The sequence below is a fragment of the Hippocampus bargibanti genome, linkage group LG07 (assembly GCF_051943395.1).
Source record: "Hippocampus bargibanti isolate YZ-2025 linkage group LG07, ASM5194339v1, whole genome shotgun sequence".
NCBI lineage: Eukaryota > Metazoa > Chordata > Actinopteri > Syngnathiformes > Syngnathidae > Hippocampus > Hippocampus bargibanti.
The window spans coordinates 23,949,858-23,969,006 of record NC_142740.1 but is presented as its reverse complement, the minus strand read 5'-3'; the positions used below and the strand labels follow the sequence as shown (position 1 = coordinate 23,969,006).

The following is a 19,149-nucleotide window of genomic DNA, read 5'->3' as shown; positions in this document are numbered from 1 at the left end:
TTAATGGTAACTACATCAAGCCTACCAACCATGGTGGAGTAGATGGATTTTGATATCTTGTCAAAATTCAATTTCTAAAACCTTTCCTAGTGTTTATCCATCATGTTTCTCTCTGTCCTCCAAATTCACATTCATTACCAGAAACATTAAAATGTTATATTTAATTTCCTACACATTTTTACAACATTGGAAAACATTAAGACTGTTTGTGTCAGGTTTGTCTTCCTACAGAAATCATATTAAAAGGAAACATTTTAAAAAATTCACTGTCTGATCATTTTCCATTTTTAAACATTTTGGAAAAAAACTCCAGGGAGCCACTAGAAAGGCGCTCAAGTGTCGTCTGCGGCTGCGGCTCCAGAGCCACAGGTTGCCAAAACTCACACTACACTATCAGCAAAGTCAGACTGTAACAATTGTGAAAATACTGTTAATTGCTGTTCATGAATATTTTGTAGGTTTTAGGGTTTGGTGTAAATGTATTTATTTGGGTACTTATGCACCAAACAGTAAATTGAGGATTTTAATACTGTATTTTCGGGTGCATAAGGCGCAACAAAAAAACTTCATTTACTTCAAAAGATGACCCTGCCCCTTATATGCCGGTGCGCCTTATATAGGAAGTCATATTGAGCCACAACAGGTCTCATAACTACTGTCAGCAGCCACAGACTCCATTTCCTCCCATAGATGAAATAGTGCATAACCACAGTCGCTACTGTAGTAACTTATAATGTGGTGTGCCTTATACAGTAAAGTCTCGTTATATCGATATCGGATATATCGATAGTCCCGGTTATATCGATACTATTTCTATGCACGCACGGAGAAAATTACATGCAAACAGGGTCGGATATATCGATAGTCCCGGTTATATCGATATTTTTTCGGACTCCCTTGAATATCGATATAACGAGACTTTACTGTATTTGGAAAACGTTTACATACAGTATGTAGTTATTATTTTTGGATTATATATCTCATTCATTGGAGGTGTGCCTTATTATATTACTGCGGTGTGCCTTATACACCGGAAAATACGGTACAGTATATTGTTTTTTTTTATTGTGGAATATTTTTATATCTTGTACTGACAAATACTCCAAAGAAATTATTTTCCAAAAGTTACAAGCCAGTTAAGAATAATAATTCTAAAAGATAAACGAATAAACTAAAAAAAAAACACTCATGCCCAACACAAACAACAACTACATCCCTGGCATTAACATACTTGTGTGCATTTAGTGTGTAAAGCTCAACGTCAAACCCAATCTTACTTAAGCTACATCTCAGCTTCTTCTAAACAATACAAACCTAAGTGTGGCTTGAAAGAGACACACCCATGTGCACACACAGATACAAGCAAGGGCCATCTCAGCGTGTAGCAGCATCATGTAATCAGAGATGAGAGCATTTCATCAGGGCGTGCTGTTGTTCTAAAAATGCTTCAGGAGCAATCAAAGCTGCTGCTATTTCCCTAATTGAGAAAGTGAATATTAATTGATCACGATGATGTGAAGAGCAAGCATAATGACCTTCATATTGCGATTCTGATGTTTGCAACCATTTATCACAGCCAGAAGCAAAGCTTTAAAACTTTCACCCGTACTGGATGCATAATCTCACCCAGAGGTGCGAGATGTGTGATCATCTCACCCTCAGAATAGAGCCTGATTCCACTTTCACTGCACTCCCCCCACTTCATCTCACTTCTGCGATTCGTGCACCGTGAATTACATGGCAGCTATTCAGAAACAGACTATTTTCTGGGACAACAATGATGGTGCTGATGTTTAAAAAATGGGAAAAGTCAGACTGCAACTAATGAATAGTTGAACAGAATCATATTATCTAGTAGTTGGGTCACAAACTGGGAAATTAGGGAATATAATGTTGTATAGATCTGGAAACCGCTGTTTCTTTGACATTAACATTTATTTTTCTTGCGTGCATGTGTGTGTGAGTTGCTTACCTCAAACCAAGACATTGATGCGTGTTGTTGCAGCAGGGCAATAACTGAGACAAAGACAAAAGAAGAAAAAAACAACTTGTCATCACCAACGAGTCCAGTTTTGATAATTTCTCATTTTATTTTCAGATTCATTTGTTTTCAATGCTGTCCTTTCAAGAAATGTTCATTCCAGTTCATCCATCCATTTTCTAATCTCTTTCTTCCCCTCACTAGGGTCCTATCCCAACTGTCTTGGGACAATAGCGGGGGTACACCCCAAATTGGTTGTCTGCTAATCGCAGGGTACGCATTCAACAACCATCCAGACTCAAACTCACACCTTGAGACAATTTAGTGTGTTCCGTTAACTTGCCAACCAGGTTTTTGGAATTTGGGAGGAAACTGGAGGACTTGGAGATAATAACCAAGAACAACATATACATTACGATTCCTACAGTTTATTTTGTATTTTTTTGCAAAATACATTTTCAAATCAACAATGCAAGAATTATATTTTAAAGTTTAAAATATTTAGTTAACTTCGGCATATTGTAGTAACCATTACTGACATACAATTTGATGTAGGTATAAATGATGCTCATTTAGGGCAGCTATTACATTTAATGGGCTACCTTCCATTTAAACTTACGAACATTCAAGTTATGAATAACGGTACATACAAACATTTTTGTGGGTGTGTTCGGACAGAGATGCTGTAAATTAGATTTTGTATTGCGTGCCTTTTTCCGGCCGAGCTTGCAGGCAAATTTACAGGCAAATTCTAAGAAGTGATGTCAAAATAAAGAAATGAAATGACTTTCATTTTTGTTGTCTTGCGTTCTACTTTTGGAGAATTAGTAAGATATGAATGGGGTTACATATGAAATAACAAAGTTATAGGTCTGAAAAAGTGGTATCAAATGACGCCAATTTTACACACACACGCACGCACAAACGCACACACACACACAAAAGAACCGATGAAAATCAATTCGCTTTGAGATGTTTTTAACATAGAAAAAAAAATCTTAAACCTCTATTCTGCATATTATCTTGTTAGACTTCAAAACCTAAAGCACCGCAAACGTAATGCCTGTGACAGGTGACATTTTTCCACTGGGATGTCATGACACTGATGGCATTGTAAGATAGCAATTACACAAGGGAAAAAGAGCTGCATGAGAAAGAATACTGACATTTATGACTGTCACCTGTGTAGAAAACGGTGTAGAAAAAGTCAACTACGGTATAGCTACTAAAAAGTAGAAAGTAAGCAGGCTCATGTACTATACTACATGAGCGTGCTGTAGAAATAAAAGTAGGTTTGGTCTGCCTGTAAATGTTTAGTAGCAGCAGTAGCGGCATGCCACATATTGGACATGGACTGAACATTTGTTATGCAAGCCACGGCAACAATGGGGGAATGATCGTCAGTTGTTTAAATTTAGAACAAAAAAACATGACAGAAAGCTAAAAGTACTTTCAATTGGCAATTTTCTGGATTCAAAAAGCAATAAAATAAAAGAAAGATGAGGAAGTCAGCCACAGTTGTTTAGAAGTAGGGTAATGTGGGACATTAAATCCCTCAGATTTGAATACAAAAATATGGGGGGATTCAAAATACCACGAGTAGTTTATTGCACCATCTCTGGCTTTTCTAATAAGTTTATCTGCTTGCTTTTTCCCAGAAAAGCTTTCCATTTTGTCATTGAACATTGTCTTCAACTTGAACCAAAGATCTTTAACTGGATTGAGAGCAATACTCTTTGCAGGCCACAAAATTGAATGGTGTGCCTTTATTTAAGTAATGTTTTCATAGTTTTGTATCTAGAGCAGGGGTGGGCAAACTTTTTGACTCGCGGGCCGCATTGGGTTCTAAAATTTGACAGAGGGGCCGGGCCAGGAGCATTTGGAGGGAGTGTTTGGGCCGGAAATACTCCGAACAAGTTATGTCCATAATTTATAAAATCACTTCAAATGACTTCGACTGAGCGTATTTTACAAAGATTCCACAGCATATAGCTATAGTTTACGTTTTAAGACTTGCGCTGAATATATGAAGTCTTGTTTTCGAGTTGATGACGATCCCCATGTGACGTCACGTTTGGACCGCCCTGACCGAGAAAGCGACATACAATGCATTTTGGGTACTTTGTTTAGTCTGAAAACTTCGTGTTAATCCGTGTTGATGGCGAAATTAGAAGGAAAACACATAAATAATGCCATGGTGAATCGTTGTGTGTTGCACCAAGACAACTATTTGATATTCCATCTTCTGCTTTTTCTGGGTGCTACATTGCTGTCATTGACGGCTCGAATTGATATGGGAGGACTCCTAGAATCAATTGCAAACATTTATGCTTTCCTCTTCAGAAGAACAAGAACAAGAAAACATCTTCTCCGAATCTGAAGCCATTGTTTTGATTCTCGAGCAACCTTCTGAAACTGGCCATTTCCGGATTCATTTTGAAGTCATTTTTATTGGTGTTTTTCATTTACCTAAAAATATCAGCCTGCCTGATTTGGGTATTTTAGATGCTATAAAACGTTTTTCTGATGTCAGTGGGAAACAAAAACAAAAAATGGTGCCGGTTGTCCTTTAAATGTAGTATGTACAAACCTCATAGCACAGTAAAAACACTACAACCCAATTTATTAACTGTCTTTCAAATGTGAAAAATATCCCTGATCAGTTAATAAATTTGTCTCAAGGAATAGGCAAGATATGGCATTTACAGACTATTTCGCAGATACTTGGAGGAGGAAATGGAAATAGATTAAAATAACATGCACTGTGATTTATCAAGATTGCGTCTGTTTTTAAGTTTCCATCGAAGGGGCAAAGAAATCAACATTTATTGAAAAATGGAATCACTTTCAACATTCAAAACATATTATTACACAACGAAATATTCAAGCTCAATAATACCTACTTGTGTTAAATTCCGCCAAATCATAGATGGTTTGTCCTGACCGCGCGCTCAACAAACTCCTCACTGACGCTCTCGCCTTCACGCGCTAACAAAACACGTGTACCGTCGCCGAGCACACAAACATAGCCTACCTGCAGTTGAAATTTGCATACTCGGCTCGGCAGCCAATCAGAAGCCTGCTTCTTTCTTCCGGACTTTCGCAAGCGTTACAAAGTCGTGCAATTGCATGTCATTTTCCAAAATAGATGCACAGAACCTCAAACTAGAAGAAAGATTCAAAAGAAGCTAACAACATATGTGACGCTACAAAACGTAAATTTACATTAAACCGTGACTGTAAAGTGTACGTGACACTTATGAAAGGGGCTTAGTGGCTCGTAGGAATCAATGCAAACGTTGCATTGTGCACCACAATGACAATCGACTACTGTAGCAAAATTTACAGCCATGCGCATTTGCCGTAAATTAAGCAAGGTAGCATTTGTAGTTGGTGCATTCTTGATTTTAAAAAAAAAATTATACTTTGTGACAATGTTTCTTAATCGGATTGGTCTCTTTTTGCTTCAAGTTGGGAAAAATAGGGCAGGCAACTTTTCAGTTATCTGCCCTGTTGTTCGCTAGCTTTTTGTCATGAGTTTTAGACACTGTTTGTACTATAATTTGGGCAAGTTCGGCGGGCCGGATTGAAAAGCCTAACGGGCCGTATGTGGCCCGCGGGCCGTAGTTTGCCCATGCCTGATCTAGAGCTAGATGCATTATCGTCCTGGTAAATGATTTTATCATCCTCAAGTGTCCTTTCAATAAGAAAAGTCCCAAATGTCAACGTGAACCTCCGCATTTCTTGAAGATGTCACAGCTTGGTCGCCTTTATAAATCTCATTGGAGCGGCACCAAACAAATGTTCCAGAATCTGCAATTTGTCCAACGTAGATTTGCATTTGTCACTGAATATGACATTCACTATTTGGTTAGTCGTGCATTTTCTGTTTTCAAGACAGATGGCTTTTGTATTCTCTCTTTACACACTATCAGTATGCTTGCAAGGAACAACTCCCTGAGGTGTTTTTAATTGTCTCGTGTTTTAGACACAGCTGACTGTGGACAATCAACATCTTTTACATCTTTATGTGATGATTTACCTTCTCGCAAAATTGGATAATCCTCTAGTTCAGACATGGGCAAACTACGGCCCGCGGGCCACATACGGCCCGTTAGGTTTTTTAATCCGGCCCGCCGAACTTGCCCAAATTATAGTAAAAACAGTGTCTGAAACTCATGACAAAAAGTTAGTGGACAACAGGGAAGTTAACTGAAAAGTTGCCTGCCCAATTTTTTCACAACTTGAAGCACAATGAGACAACCAATCACATTAAAAAACATTGCCACCAACCATGAAGTTTTTTTTTAATGAAGAATGCACCTACTACAAATGCTACCTTGCTTAATTTACGGTAAATGTGCATGGCCGTAGATTTTGCTGCAGTAGTCGATTGTCATTGAGGTGCACAATGCAGCGTTTGCATTGCTTCCTAAGGGCCACGAAGCCCCTTTCATAAGTCTCACGTACACTTCACAGTCACGGTTTAATGTAAATTTACGTTTTGTAGCGTCACATATGTTGTTAGCTTCTTTTGAATCTTTCTTCTGGGCTGAGGTTCGGTGCATCTATTTTGGAAAATGACATGCAATTGCACGACTTTATAACACTTGATAAAGTCCGGACGAAAGAAGCAGGCTTCTTTGATTGGCTGCCGTGCCGAGTATGCAAATTTCAACTGCAGGTAGCCTATGTCTGTGTGCTCGGCGACGGTACACGTGTATTGTTTGCGCGTGAAGGCGAGGGTGTCAGTGGAGAGTTTGTTGAGCGCGCGGTCAGGACAAACCATCTATGATTTGGCGGAATTTAACACAAGTAGGTATTATTGAGCTTGAATATTTCGTTGTGTAATAATATGTTTTGAATGTTGAAAGTGATTCAATTTTTCAATAAATGTTGATTTCTTTAACTTTGCCCCTTCAATGAAAACTTATTAAAAACAGACGCAATCTTGATAAATCACAGTGCATGTTATTTTAATCTATTTCCATTTCCTCCTCCAAGTATCTGCAAAATAGTATGTAAACGCCATATTCCTTGAGACAAATTTATTAACTGATCAGGGATATTTTTCACATTTGAAAGACAGTTAATAAATTGGGTTGTAGTATTCTTACTGTGCTATGCGGTTTGTACACACTACATTTAAAGGACAACCGGCACCATTTTTTTTTTTGTTTCCCACTGACATCAGAAAAAACGTTTTATAGCATCTAAAATACCCAAATCAGGCAGGCTGATATTTTTAGTTAAATGAAAAACACCAATAAAAATGACTTCAAAATGAATCCGGAAATGGCCAGTTTCAGAAGGTCCCACCCCCTTGTTCGTGACGTCATGCCAAGACGTCTTGCCTGGCTCGAGAATCAAAACAATGGCTTCAGATTCGGAGAAGATGTTTTCTTGTTACTCATCCAGTTATGAATATAATTCAAATAGTTCTGAAGAGGAAAGCATAAATGTTTGCAATTGGATTGGATTGGATTGGATTGGATTTGCCTTTATTAGTCTCGCAGTGGAGAAATTTACATTGATTCAAGGAGTCCTCCCATATCAATTCGAGGCGTCAATGACAGCAATGTAGCACCCGTTGGAAATGGGCTGATTTGTCAGCTGGGAATTTGTGTCAGCGAATATCAAATAGTTGTCTTGGTGCAACACACAACGATTCACCATGGCGTTATTTATGTGTAAGTCTTAAAACGTAAACTATAGCTATATGCTGTGGAATCTTTGTAAAATACGCTCAGTCGAAGTCATTTGAAGTGATTTTATAAATTATGGACATAACTTGTCAGGAGGCGTCGGTTGTCCTTTAATGCTTTAGGTTTAGTATTTCCGGCCCAAACACTCCCTCCAAATGCTCCTGGCCCGGCCCCTCTGTCAAATTTTAGAACCCAATGCGGCCCGCGAGTCAAAAAGTTTGCCCACCCCTGCTCTAGTTTCTTTCAAATGACACATCCTCTGTTGGAGCCATGAGACAAATCAGTCCGCTTGGTGTAACATCTGTCCGAGGCCTGATCCCTCCTGTTTAATTGCAGACAAATGAGCAGCTCTAATCTGATGCAGGTGATGGAAATAAGAATTCACAGGGTGATTAATCCCCCCCCCCCCCCATAGGATGAGTCGCTCCATATTTTGTTTCACTCTGTTTCGTCTAAAAAAGTAACTGTTCCAGACTACCATATTTTTTCTCCTTGATTTCTGTGAGGGTTTTTGAAAGGCAGAAAATTGACATTTCAAAGGACTTTATGTCATCCATCTATTTTCTGATACACTTGTCCTCCCACAGTTCTCCCAGAAGCAACACAACCAATTCAAATAATCTGCATCATTCTAATTCAAATGATTCTTCAGAGCTGGCTGATGATCATCTGAATCAAGACGGCTGCCATTTTTTTTTCTCCAAATGGAAACAACCAGTGGTCAACTGGTTAAGAGGTCAACCTTACAGAGCAGAGATGAAGGGTTCAATTTCATGGTTTGGCCTTCCTGTGTGGAGACTACATGTTCTCCTCGTGCCTGTGTGGGTTTTATTCACGTATTACGCATTTGTCCCATATACCAAAAAAACGTTTACGGCAGGTTAATGGAATACTGTAAATTGTCCCTCTGTGTGATTGTGAGTGTTTGTTCATCTCTGTGTGCCCCGCGATTGGCTGGCAACCGACCTGTTCAGGGTGTTCTCTTCCTAACGTGCATGGATGAATGTAAAATACAAACGAATATCCTCGAACACTGGTGATTCCATAATTGTTGCCACAGGTTGAAATGTGTGTGGAGAAAAAAAAGGCCCTCCCTAAAGTTTTGCAAAGCCTTCAGGGTCTGTCATGGCTTCACTGAATGATTAGCTGAAAGTGCTTTTTTGCAAACTTTATCACAACAGAACAGTTCGTTATACTCGTCTTGTGCAACAAAAATACGTCCTAAAATAGTTTCTTTTACAAATTCTGCAGTTCACCAATCCTATACACTTTTAATAAGACTTGAACCTATTAAAAACACATTAAAGTTGTTTAAAAGAAACTTTTCAACTCTTGATGAAAAAATGTCAGATGTTGATGGAAAGAAAGGACTATTTATTATAGCATTTGTGATAGATACTGGCTGTTAAATGGCTATATCATTAGTCGAAGGTGAATATGCGCTTCTGCTTGTTTTGTTGTCTTGGTTCAACAAAGTGATTGAAAATGGACTGATGTCTGTGTCTTTCCTAGACCAGTGGTGGACGCCCTCAAGTTTGTTCTAAATCATGCTGGTAAGTTTGATTAAATTAGGTTATGTAGAAGGGCAGTTGTATATATTAAGACAGTTGTGCTTTAGAATCAGTATACTGAAGTTGGTCTTCTTTTATTATCCAAAACTTTAGAAATTCTGTCTGTTGTGCAAGCTTTCCTCCTGGCTTGCATTTATTGATATGTGTTAAGTTTGTGTGAAAAGGATAATCAATGCAAAACCTAAAAAATAACTACACATCCAATATGTACATTGGAATCGCAAAAACTGAAAGGAAATGCTGCCAGGAACATTTGCATTGGGTAAAAATCTATTTAAAAAACATTGCCTGAAAATGTGTGATCTAGTAGGGGTGCAAATGATCTAATTCAGTAACATTCTCTATTTTTGTTTGTTTGTTTTTTTTGGGCGACACGTATCACGAAACAACGAATATAAAAATTATTAACAAAGTTGCTCATAAAAGAACAGAAGAAGAAACACAAAAAAAGTAATGCGGATAAGTGGAATCACATTCCAAGTAGAGTTAATATGCGGGTGAATTTTGATTAAATATCAAGTACAACATTTTCCCAATAATTTATTTTTTTAGCTTAAATAGAGTGTGACGTAGATTTTCCCTTGAGGGATTGTGAGTATTCTCAGAGTCTGAAAAAAATTACATTGTCACACCAAATTTCCAAATTTTAACAAAATGCAAAAAAGAAAAACATTGTAATGTTTAACTGGCGAGTTGATATTTTACTTTTTCTTCAAAGATAAAGAATGACATTAAGCATCAGCAAAAAGGAATTTTGTGTGTAGGTCTACATGCATTTGAACACATGAAATAAATTTTTGTTATAGAATCGTTTTGTTTTCTTCAACATCAAACGCAGTGTCAAATGTTTCAAAACACCCTGTCTTATCTTCATGTGTATTGTTACTTTTTACAAATCCACCTTTCCTCACTCCCAACCCCCCACAGTCTATGTCTCTCTTTAACACTCAACACTATTGTCTTTCATCGGTTGTTATCAAACTATTATGAATGTGTATGTCGGTCTTGTGGTGCATCTATTTTACTTTTACACTTGTATAACACTGAAATTGTATTTCAAAATTGCCTGGGCAATTCATAATTTTAATGAGGGCAAAAGTTGGGTAACTTCTATTGCCATGAGTTGCTGGCCATGATGTTTTGTCAGCAGTTCGTGTTGGACTTTGGAGCATTTATTGTAATGATGAACGTTCGAGACGGTTATTCCGTCTTCCCCTGAGATACAGGAAAATAATAATCCACGTCAAGTCTCTGTCTGTTTGTCTGGGGTGTCAGCAGCAGAAGAAAGGAAGCAGATATGGGGTGGAATAAAGGAGATTTACCAAAAAAATATATTTTTTAAAAAGACAGGGGGAACAGATGATATTGTTGAATGGCATTCATTCTACATTGCACATAATATAACACAATTAAAACAATGCAAATAAAACCCACGTGCAACACGTTAAGTGTTATGCTGTACAGAACTTGTGACAAATTTGCAACTCAACGTTAGTGTGAGTATGGCACTGCTAAGTAATCTGCCAAGGATTTACTAATAGAAACATTTAAATACAAAAGTTTTCGCTGGGACAACTTCTACATTTGTTTTTCAACTTTAAGCGACGAACTTAAACTCACCGGTGAGACTCACTGTCGTGTCAACGCCGTCTTTTGTTTCGCACTGGCAGCCAAAACGCCACCTCTGTCCTCCAAGCCACTCAACCGGGGACCATGGTAGGTTTTATCGCCTCTTCCATTTTTATTGCTGCGCCTTTGTTGGACAGTTCGACTACAAACGCCTCAAACTGTTCAAACTGCGCTTCACTGGCGCCGTCACACTGACGTCGACGACTGATCACATGACAAGACTTAAGTCAACGACGCCAAGCACGAGAGCTTGACTATGTGATACAAAAATATTCAACTAGATTTCCCCAACGATTTTTTTTAGTCATGTCACTTGGAAATATCAGAAAATTACCGTAATTGTCATTTCGTTCACTCTGTATGTTAGACCCATTTTGTCGGGGCGCACGCTCGCCTGCAAGCATTTACATATTAAAGCAATTATGACTGTAAATAGAAAAAACATCAGCATTTTATTGGTTCGTCAGAACAAGTCAAGTTTAACGGTCAACGCAGGGACGGAGCTAGATGGTGGCCACGGTCAACCAAGTACAACTCTCTTTGGCCACTACAGAACCACGGTCAAAATTTTGATACATGGATATTTCTGCCATTTTCACGTGGATACAGTCCTCTCAGACTCCTTAATAGTCTGCAGTGTGTTATTTATATTAACGACACATTTAACTGAAGGGAAAAACCAAACGAAAAGAAGACTGCCATTCACGAATTTATTCCGGAATTGAAAATATGACGCAGAGCGCCATTCCCGAATTAGTTTGGGTTTTATTTTTTTCTCGCTTTGGTGATGATAAAGCGCTGGTCAGACCTCTGGCAATGTTTTTGCCTTCCATGAGGGGGCAACATTTCTCCTTTTTTCCATGTTAGCGCTTTGTTCCAGCTTTAGCTGCTGTTAAAGTGCTCTATAAACATATATGTATGTATTGCTTTGCATTTTGGACAGCCGCCCTCATTTCAAACTCATATAACTCCAGACCCATATAATTTAGGAAATAACTTTTTTCAGATGAAAGAAGATAGTCTAAGGTTTCTAACGCTGTATTGAATGTTTCTGTAGTCCTAAAACTCAATATTCTGTGGGTCCTGGAATTTGATGATAAAAACCCTGGCACTCAAGTGGACACATTTTTGCATGTGTCTGGCAGTAGTAATAATAATAATAATAATAATAATAATAATAATAATAATAATAGTAGTAGTAGTAGTATTTATAATTTAACTCCATTATCTAAATTTTCAAGTCATCTTAATACAAATATATAATACATTATGTCTTCACTAAAAAGCATTAAATTCTCCCAGTCATTATTTTACTAAAACAAGTATATGTACAATAAAATACTTTTCAAAGTCACAGTCAAAATAGGAAAGACACAGGCTACAGACCCCCAATTCTAGTAAATTCATCTCAGAAAAGGTTTTCTTCTTACCTAGACTTGTCCCTGCTTGATAAAGAGTGTGGTGGGCATTGTTCAGGAAATGTATTAATTTTATTTAATGAAACCCAACTATGGATGGTAAGTGGAAATGTAAGAATGATTCAGACACGACTGCACTGCCATCCTTGACTTGGCGCTCTTTCACCATGTTTGTGCTTGTTCTGGGCCAGTACCCAAGTTAGATCCAGTTACTTTTTTTTCTACCACTGAAATTGGCTCTAGCTCAAGTGCCTGTAAATGGTGCTTAAGATGGCCCCAATTATTTGTTGGGCCAGACTTTGCCACCAACTACGTCAGGGCGTTACCATCATCACAGATGCAGACAAATGACTCTCTGGACAAACATAACGTTTACACAAATTGTTGAGCGGAAAACTGTCACATTTGCTTCCCACCAGAAAAGCGATCGCAGGTGTGCAAGCAATCTCTGACTCGCAGCCAGCCGAGTCTACAATGATGAAGAAAGATTAGAAGCGTTTGCTGATTGCATGACCCAGACTGTTACAGGGATGCATATGAGAAATGTAAAAAGGGGGCCCTTGTGTCTGAAAAGGGGGCCACATTTTAAAATTGATGGGCCCAATTTAGGTAGATTGCCAAAGTATAAAAAACGGATTGAAATAAACCAAAATACATTCATTGGAGCATATTACAAAATTGCAAATAAAACATTTGACTAAAATCTATTTTACGAATATATAAACAATTTTAATTCAAGTGAAATAATTTTTTCATACATAAAATAAACATTTTAAAATTTCTTTATTTGCTACACAATCACTCCCATGGTATTTTGATATTCTACGGTATTACAGAAAAGACAGAGAACAGACCTAGCACAATGTTTGTCACCAGTGTCTAAACTAATTGAACTAATTTATTTGCTTTTAAGATTTCTAACGTGCTGCTACACCTCTGAAATCACTCCCATTAACCACTAAATTCGAATCATTACCAACAGTTTGCTGAAACGAATTGTCACTATACCCTATGTTGTTGTCTTTTCGAGTTTTACTCCTGTTCTCTCGCTCCACATTTAAGACATCGATGACGATGTCGTTGGATGTGAATACTGTACTGCAATGCACCATGCGTAAATGAATATTCGATTTTCGCTTTCAGCTATTCAAAACGAACAGTTTTCAATTGCTGTTTAACTAAATTTGTTTCTTTAGCTATTTTAACAGTATGTCATATGTGGCGCAGATCATGCAGCAATATGCGGCAAAGACGTGCGCCGGTGCTGGCGCAGTGGAGTTCCGAAGTTGCGCCAGTGGCTGTCAAAATGCATAAATGGCGCAACCCAGATGCATCCCTGCTGTTATATGCAATATACAAGTTTGATCAATGCAAAGTTCAGTTGCCTAGCAGATGCTTACAGTGCATTATACTATGAATATTTTTTAACTCATTCGTTGCCAGACATGCAAAATGTGTCTACTCCAATGCCAGGTTTTTTTGTCATTGTCACTCGAATTACTGGACCCACAGAATATTGAGTTTTAGGACTACATAAACCTTCAATTCAGTATAAGAAACCATAGGCTCTCTTCTTTCGCCGGAAAAAAATGAGTTAATTCCTAAATTATATGGGTCTGGATTTATATGAGCTTGAAATGAGGGCGGCTGTCCAAAATACAACGCAACACATACATATTGGTTTAGATAGCGCATTAACAACAGTTGAAGCTGGAAAAAAGCACTAACAAGGAAAACAGTATCGAAGTATAGTCACAAGTTAAATGCAAAACTGTGTTGGCATGAAGGAGATTTTTAAATCATAACATATTCTTTGACTGATCTATATTATATTAACAGAAAGACATCATTTCCCCATTCTTTCAATCAGCCATAATAAAGGTTTGTGATGATTGCAATCCATTCTGGAGGACATTCGTCACACTGCAAGTGTAAATTGTTCTGGTCTTACAATGACGTTGTAACAATACAAGGCGGTAAATGACGGATTGCCTGTTTGGAAAAATACAGTAGAAGCATAGGGTAAATTATTAATCAGTGACAGTGAAGTGTTGGACGTGGAGACTGGAGCAGGGGCGTGATGACACCACAATCTTCAAGGCCTCTATGTTATTGAGAGAAGCGAGAAAATGGAGATCCTTCGTTCATTTTGTCCTATGAAGTCAAAAAAAAAAAATGGAAAAAATGAAAACAGTAGATGATCTTATTTAATAATATGCTATATGCATTAAATATGTATGCTATTCACTTAATTTCATGCCATTTGAAAAATCAGACAATCGTTCTTCGACTGATTGGGCTCTAATTGAACTGCAGTACAGTAATTGGCAGTGACGTGCGGTGAGGTTCATGGCTGGTGAGGCACTGACGTCATCAATGACGTCACCGCTCGTCTCTACTTAGTATTTGAACGGTAAATTCAGAGATTTTGAAAAAAATCCTAAAACGGTGAAGTTAAATGGACAAGAACTTTAAAGTACAAACCACTAAATACATCTAACTGTTTAATTTATTTTTTCATTTGATATTTCCATGACAGCTTTCCATGATGACAGGTGAGGCAGTGCCTCACCTGCCTCCACTGACTGCACGTCACTGGTAATTGGAAAATAATATTTCAACAGAAAAAAACTGTGGAAGTATATCAAGACTTTTGATTTTGTAATAAAATACGTATGTGCATACATTACTGCTACATTTTCTCTGCTTTCTTTGCTAATATCTGTTGAAGCAAAATGTCACCTCCAACTAACCGACCTCAGATAACCTTGAGATTGCTTTTCCTCAACATCCCTTCCGCTGTCGTTTATGAAGCCTGTTTCTTATCAGCCAGTCATCACCCTCTCACTTTGCACAGTCAGTGTTTGAACCCGTATGATTGGGTTACAGCATGTGGAAATACAAGTTCTGCCTTTGCAAGGGAAAGATTGCTCATTGTTGACTGACAGTGTTGATGATGGGTAAAGTAAGCTGTTATACTCCGCGGGTAATGCTATTAGGCCCAAGCGACTCACTTCAGGGCTTTCCATATTCATAAAAGGAGCTTAAGAATGTACATTAATTTCTCCTGCGACATTTATTTGATGACATCTGAATGATAGATAGTACAGTACTTTTTGTTTGTTAGTAATGCTCAAAAAAGGAGAAAAAAAATACATGACAATACAACTACTTTTTCCAGCACAATCTTCCTTGTTAACGTAAAAGATTAAGCAGAAAACCGTGGAGGGGCAAGTTACACCAATGTGTCTTCAATAGCAGCTTTCATTCCCCGCCATGGTTGAGTGTTCAATTCCCCTGTGATGCTCGCCTATATATATATATATATATATATATATATATATATATATATATATATATATATATATATATATATATATATATATATATATATATATATATACATATATATATATACACACACATATATATTGGATATGCCTTTATTAGTCTCACAGTGGAGAAATTTACATTTCACAGCAGCAAAGTGATGAAAGGAATGAAAGTAGAAAAGCAAAATACATGAGCTGCTGGAAAGCATATATATATATATATATATACATATACATATATACATACACACACATATATATATATATATATATATATATATATACACACACACACACACACACACACACACACACACACACACACACACACACACACATATATATATATATATATATATATATATATATATATATATATATATATATATACACACACACACACACACATACAGTGGGACCTTGGCTTACGAACTTAATTGGTTCCGAGACAGGGTGTGTAAGGCGAAAAGTGTGTATCCCAAAAATTAATTGCCCATAGGAAACCATTAAAATAAGAATAATCCGTTCCCAGGACTCCATAAAACATAATTTTCTACTTTCTAATTTTCTAAGCCTTAAAACTACACAAAATATACCTTATTTTATGGATAATAAATGTGCTATAGTATTATGATTAAATAAATAAACTGTACAGTACAATAAAGTCATTTTATTTCCCTTTCTGATGGCCGTTAATGGCCTGATGGAATGAAGTGTCCGGTTTCATCAGCATTAAACACTCGATGAGGAACGTAACCTTCTTCTTTCACCATCTTGAGGAATGATCCCTTGTAGGTGCTTTCTCTGTGATAATTGTATCTAGTTCTTCATCAATTGTGATCTGTTTAGCTGGGTTGATAGCTTTTTGCATTAAGTGTACAGATGACTTGTGCGGGTTATTTGTGGAGCCTGATTGATGGGATATTTTAACTGTTTTCTATCCATTCTCTCACTATTCTCACACTCTCACATTTTTGTTGTTGTTCACACACACACACACACAGCAACACACAAAATTGGTCACCCGCAGACTTGTCCCAAATCGATCGCAAGGAGTGTCATGGGAAATGGGAAAAAATAGATTAGCGGGTGTTCATACGTGTTTTTAATATCATATAACTTTATATTGTTATGGTCCAAGGTGTACCTAACTTTTCACCCCAAGTCAGCCGGGAAAGATTTGATGGACTATACCCACCTATTTTTCAAACTCACCATGGGCACATCTCCAAGTCTCTCAAAGTCGGACCTCGGTGTCTGGATACATCTCACTGTGGCCACAATGAGCACAAGTGCAAGGATGACACAGAAGATGGTGATGATGGCTACAAGACCAGGATTGTTCTTCAGGTCCTCCTGACCAAAGTCTTGAGGGGTAACTGAGATGGCAACGAAATCATAATTTGCAATATATCAAGGACTTTTTACACTTATCTTAGAATGGCATAAATTAAGATTAATGGTTTTTAATGCATCACAAATAAAACAAATCGTAGAATGCATTTAATTGTGCTTGTAGAAAATTAATTGATAGATGTCCTTAATTGATTTTTTTTTTGGGTGTGTTGCAGTGAATTTCACAATTCTGGGAGAAATGTTGACATGCTGCTTAATTAGTTTGTCGTTGGTGTCGTGGCATAACAGTGACCTCGGCTTGTTGATGTTTGGTCAGGTGTGACGATAGTTGAGTCTCTTAAGATTGGCGATAGAAGAGGTGTCGTCTCCATGAAAGTCTGCCTGGTAACCGTGGTGTCATGGTCCCCCTGTATCCTGTTGGTTGTTTGCAGAGGCCGCGCTGTCTCCTCTGATATTCCTGTAGGAGTGACTGTTTGCTGCTGTGTGCTTTGCCTGCTCCAGCCTTCATTGTTTGTTTCTGTTAACATAGAGATCATTGTCACAGGCGTCTGTTTAGTTTTTGAAGAGAAGATGATGCCTTCAAAACGAACACACACACTATGTTTTCACTCCCATATAAATAACATAACTCGGTCTGCATATTTCCACCTCCGTAATATCAATCATCTTCGTCCCTCTCTCACTCCTCACACCACTGCTATCCTTATCCACAGTCTCGTCACCTCCCGTATCGATGATTGTAACTCACTTCTTTCGGGGTCAATCAAAAATTTCTCCATAAACTCCAACTAGTCCAAAATTCCTCAGCCCGGATCATTAGTAAAACCCACTCCTTTCACCACATCACTCATGTCCTCCAGCAGCTCCACTGGCTCCCTGTTAAACTTCGGATTGATTTCAAGATACTTCTGTTGACATTTAAAGCCATCCATAACCTTGCCCACCCCCCTCCCCATCTGTCTGAACTACTGCAAATCTCCGTTCCCTCGGGCCCTCAGATCCTCTTCCTCCCTCCACCTCTGTATGCCCTCTGCCGGTCTCACCACGATGGGGTGCAGAGCTTTCAGCCACTCCGTTCCCAAACTCTGGAACTCACTTCCACCTAACATCCGTAACATTGACTCCCTTCCTACTTTCAAATCTCACCTCAAAACCCACCTGTTTGAACTTGCTTTCATGGTCTACTTTAATCTGCTGTTTTATTACTTATTGTTTTATTCATGATTTTATTGTTTTATGTATTGTTTTTATTGTAAAGTGTCCTTGGGTGTTCAGAAAGGTGCTTGTAAATTAAATGTATTATATATATATATATATATATATATATATATATATATATATATATATATATATATATATATATATATATATAAAATTGTGTGTGTGAAATATTCATTAATTTGTTTGTAAGGGTCGAACACAATTTAACTTTGGCACAAATGCAGGGAAGAAAACTAAAAGCATACTAAAGCATATGCTTAACACACACACACACACACACACACACACACACACACACACACACACACACACACACACACACACACACACACACACACACACACACAGAAGAAATGTGAGTCTTGACTTACTCTGACTGATGGTCACAATCAACAGGGAGATGAGCAAAATTAGATGCATCACTGCTGTATGTTGAAAAAGGAAAAAGCTGGCAGCGAGCACTAGTGCACACACATCCTTGAGAGCAGGATGCGATATAAGTGTGTGTTGACCAATGCATAATCTCCTAAAAGCTTGCTGGGCAATGTTTGAACAGTATGAACAGTAGCTTTGTTGTCACGCCGCTCTCCATTCCTGGTGCTGAAGCGCTTGGGACACTTTTAGCTTTTGGTTCCATTCTATGATAGCCGAAACATTTAGCGCTAAAAATGGTTTTAGCATCAATTATAATGTGTCAGGAATGCTGGTCCGTCTCATCAGCTCAGTCAATGAACTACAACTGCTTTTGGTGTCTTGTCAACATAGTTTGTTGCAGCCGTAGTTGCGAAATGGTTATGCATAGCTTACATGGACTGCCTTAGTGCTCAACATACACGACATTCATAGAATGTGTTGGTGAATGCAGAAACTGAAACCTGAATTACAAATGCGCCCTCCCAACTACACCTCCTACCATTAATTTTACCCAGGTAAAAC

The 19,149-nt window shown here is 37.9% G+C and overlaps 2 protein-coding genes across 6 annotated transcripts in view; both read right to left on the bottom strand.

Annotated features, from left to right (window-relative positions):
- The window catches only part of pde4cb (phosphodiesterase 4C, cAMP-specific b), a 104,471-nt gene extending 93,432 nt beyond the window's left edge, over positions 1 to 11,039 (bottom strand). For 2 of the 4 annotated variants that reach the window (XM_089000179.1, XM_089000182.1), the window contains exons 1-2: positions 10,878 to 11,039; positions 1,973 to 2,016 (exon numbers count right to left, since the gene is read on the bottom strand). In XM_089000179.1, the coding sequence (XP_088856305.1) occupies positions 1,973 to 1,987 (15 nt within the window). In that variant the 5' untranslated portion in view covers positions 1,988 to 2,016; positions 10,878 to 11,039. The remainder of the gene's footprint in view (positions 1 to 1,972; positions 2,017 to 10,877) is intronic. The other 2 variants (XM_089000180.1, XM_089000184.1) reach the window with 1 other exon arrangement.
- A 971-nt stretch (positions 11,040 to 12,010) lies between these two features.
- Positions 12,011 to 19,106, bottom strand: cist1 (colon, intestine and stomach enriched 1). 2 transcript variants are annotated; one of them, XM_089000198.1, is made up of 4 exons: positions 18,585 to 19,062; positions 17,285 to 17,509; positions 16,852 to 17,015; positions 12,011 to 14,458 (listed from the first exon to the last, which is right to left on the bottom strand). In XM_089000198.1, the coding sequence occupies exons 1-4, from the start codon at positions 18,631 to 18,633 to the stop codon at positions 14,414 to 14,416; spliced, it is 483 nt and encodes a 160-aa protein (XP_088856324.1). In that variant the 5' UTR covers positions 18,634 to 19,062; the 3' UTR covers positions 12,011 to 14,413. The 2 variants fall into 2 exon arrangements, with proteins under 2 accessions (XP_088856324.1, XP_088856325.1); XM_089000199.1 differs by lacking the exon at positions 12,011 to 14,458 and having other exon boundaries at positions 16,200 to 17,015; positions 18,585 to 19,106.
- Positions 19,107 to 19,149: the final 43 nt, after the last annotated feature.

What these genes read in the sequence shown, in the direction of transcription:
- cist1 (XM_089000198.1), bottom strand. Translation starts at nt 18,633, where the DNA reads ATGCATCTAATTTTGCTCATCTCCCTGTTGATTGTGACCATCAGTCAG. An exon ending in GATTGTGACCATCAGTCAGA is followed by an intron (nt 17,510 to 18,584) that starts GTAAGTCAAGAC and finishes CTATGTTAACAG; the next exon opens with AAACAAACAATGAAGGCTGG. An exon ending in CCAAACATCAACAAGCCGAG is followed by an intron (nt 17,016 to 17,284) that starts GTCACTGTTATG and finishes TTGCCATCTCAG; the next exon opens with TTACCCCTCAAGACTTTGGT.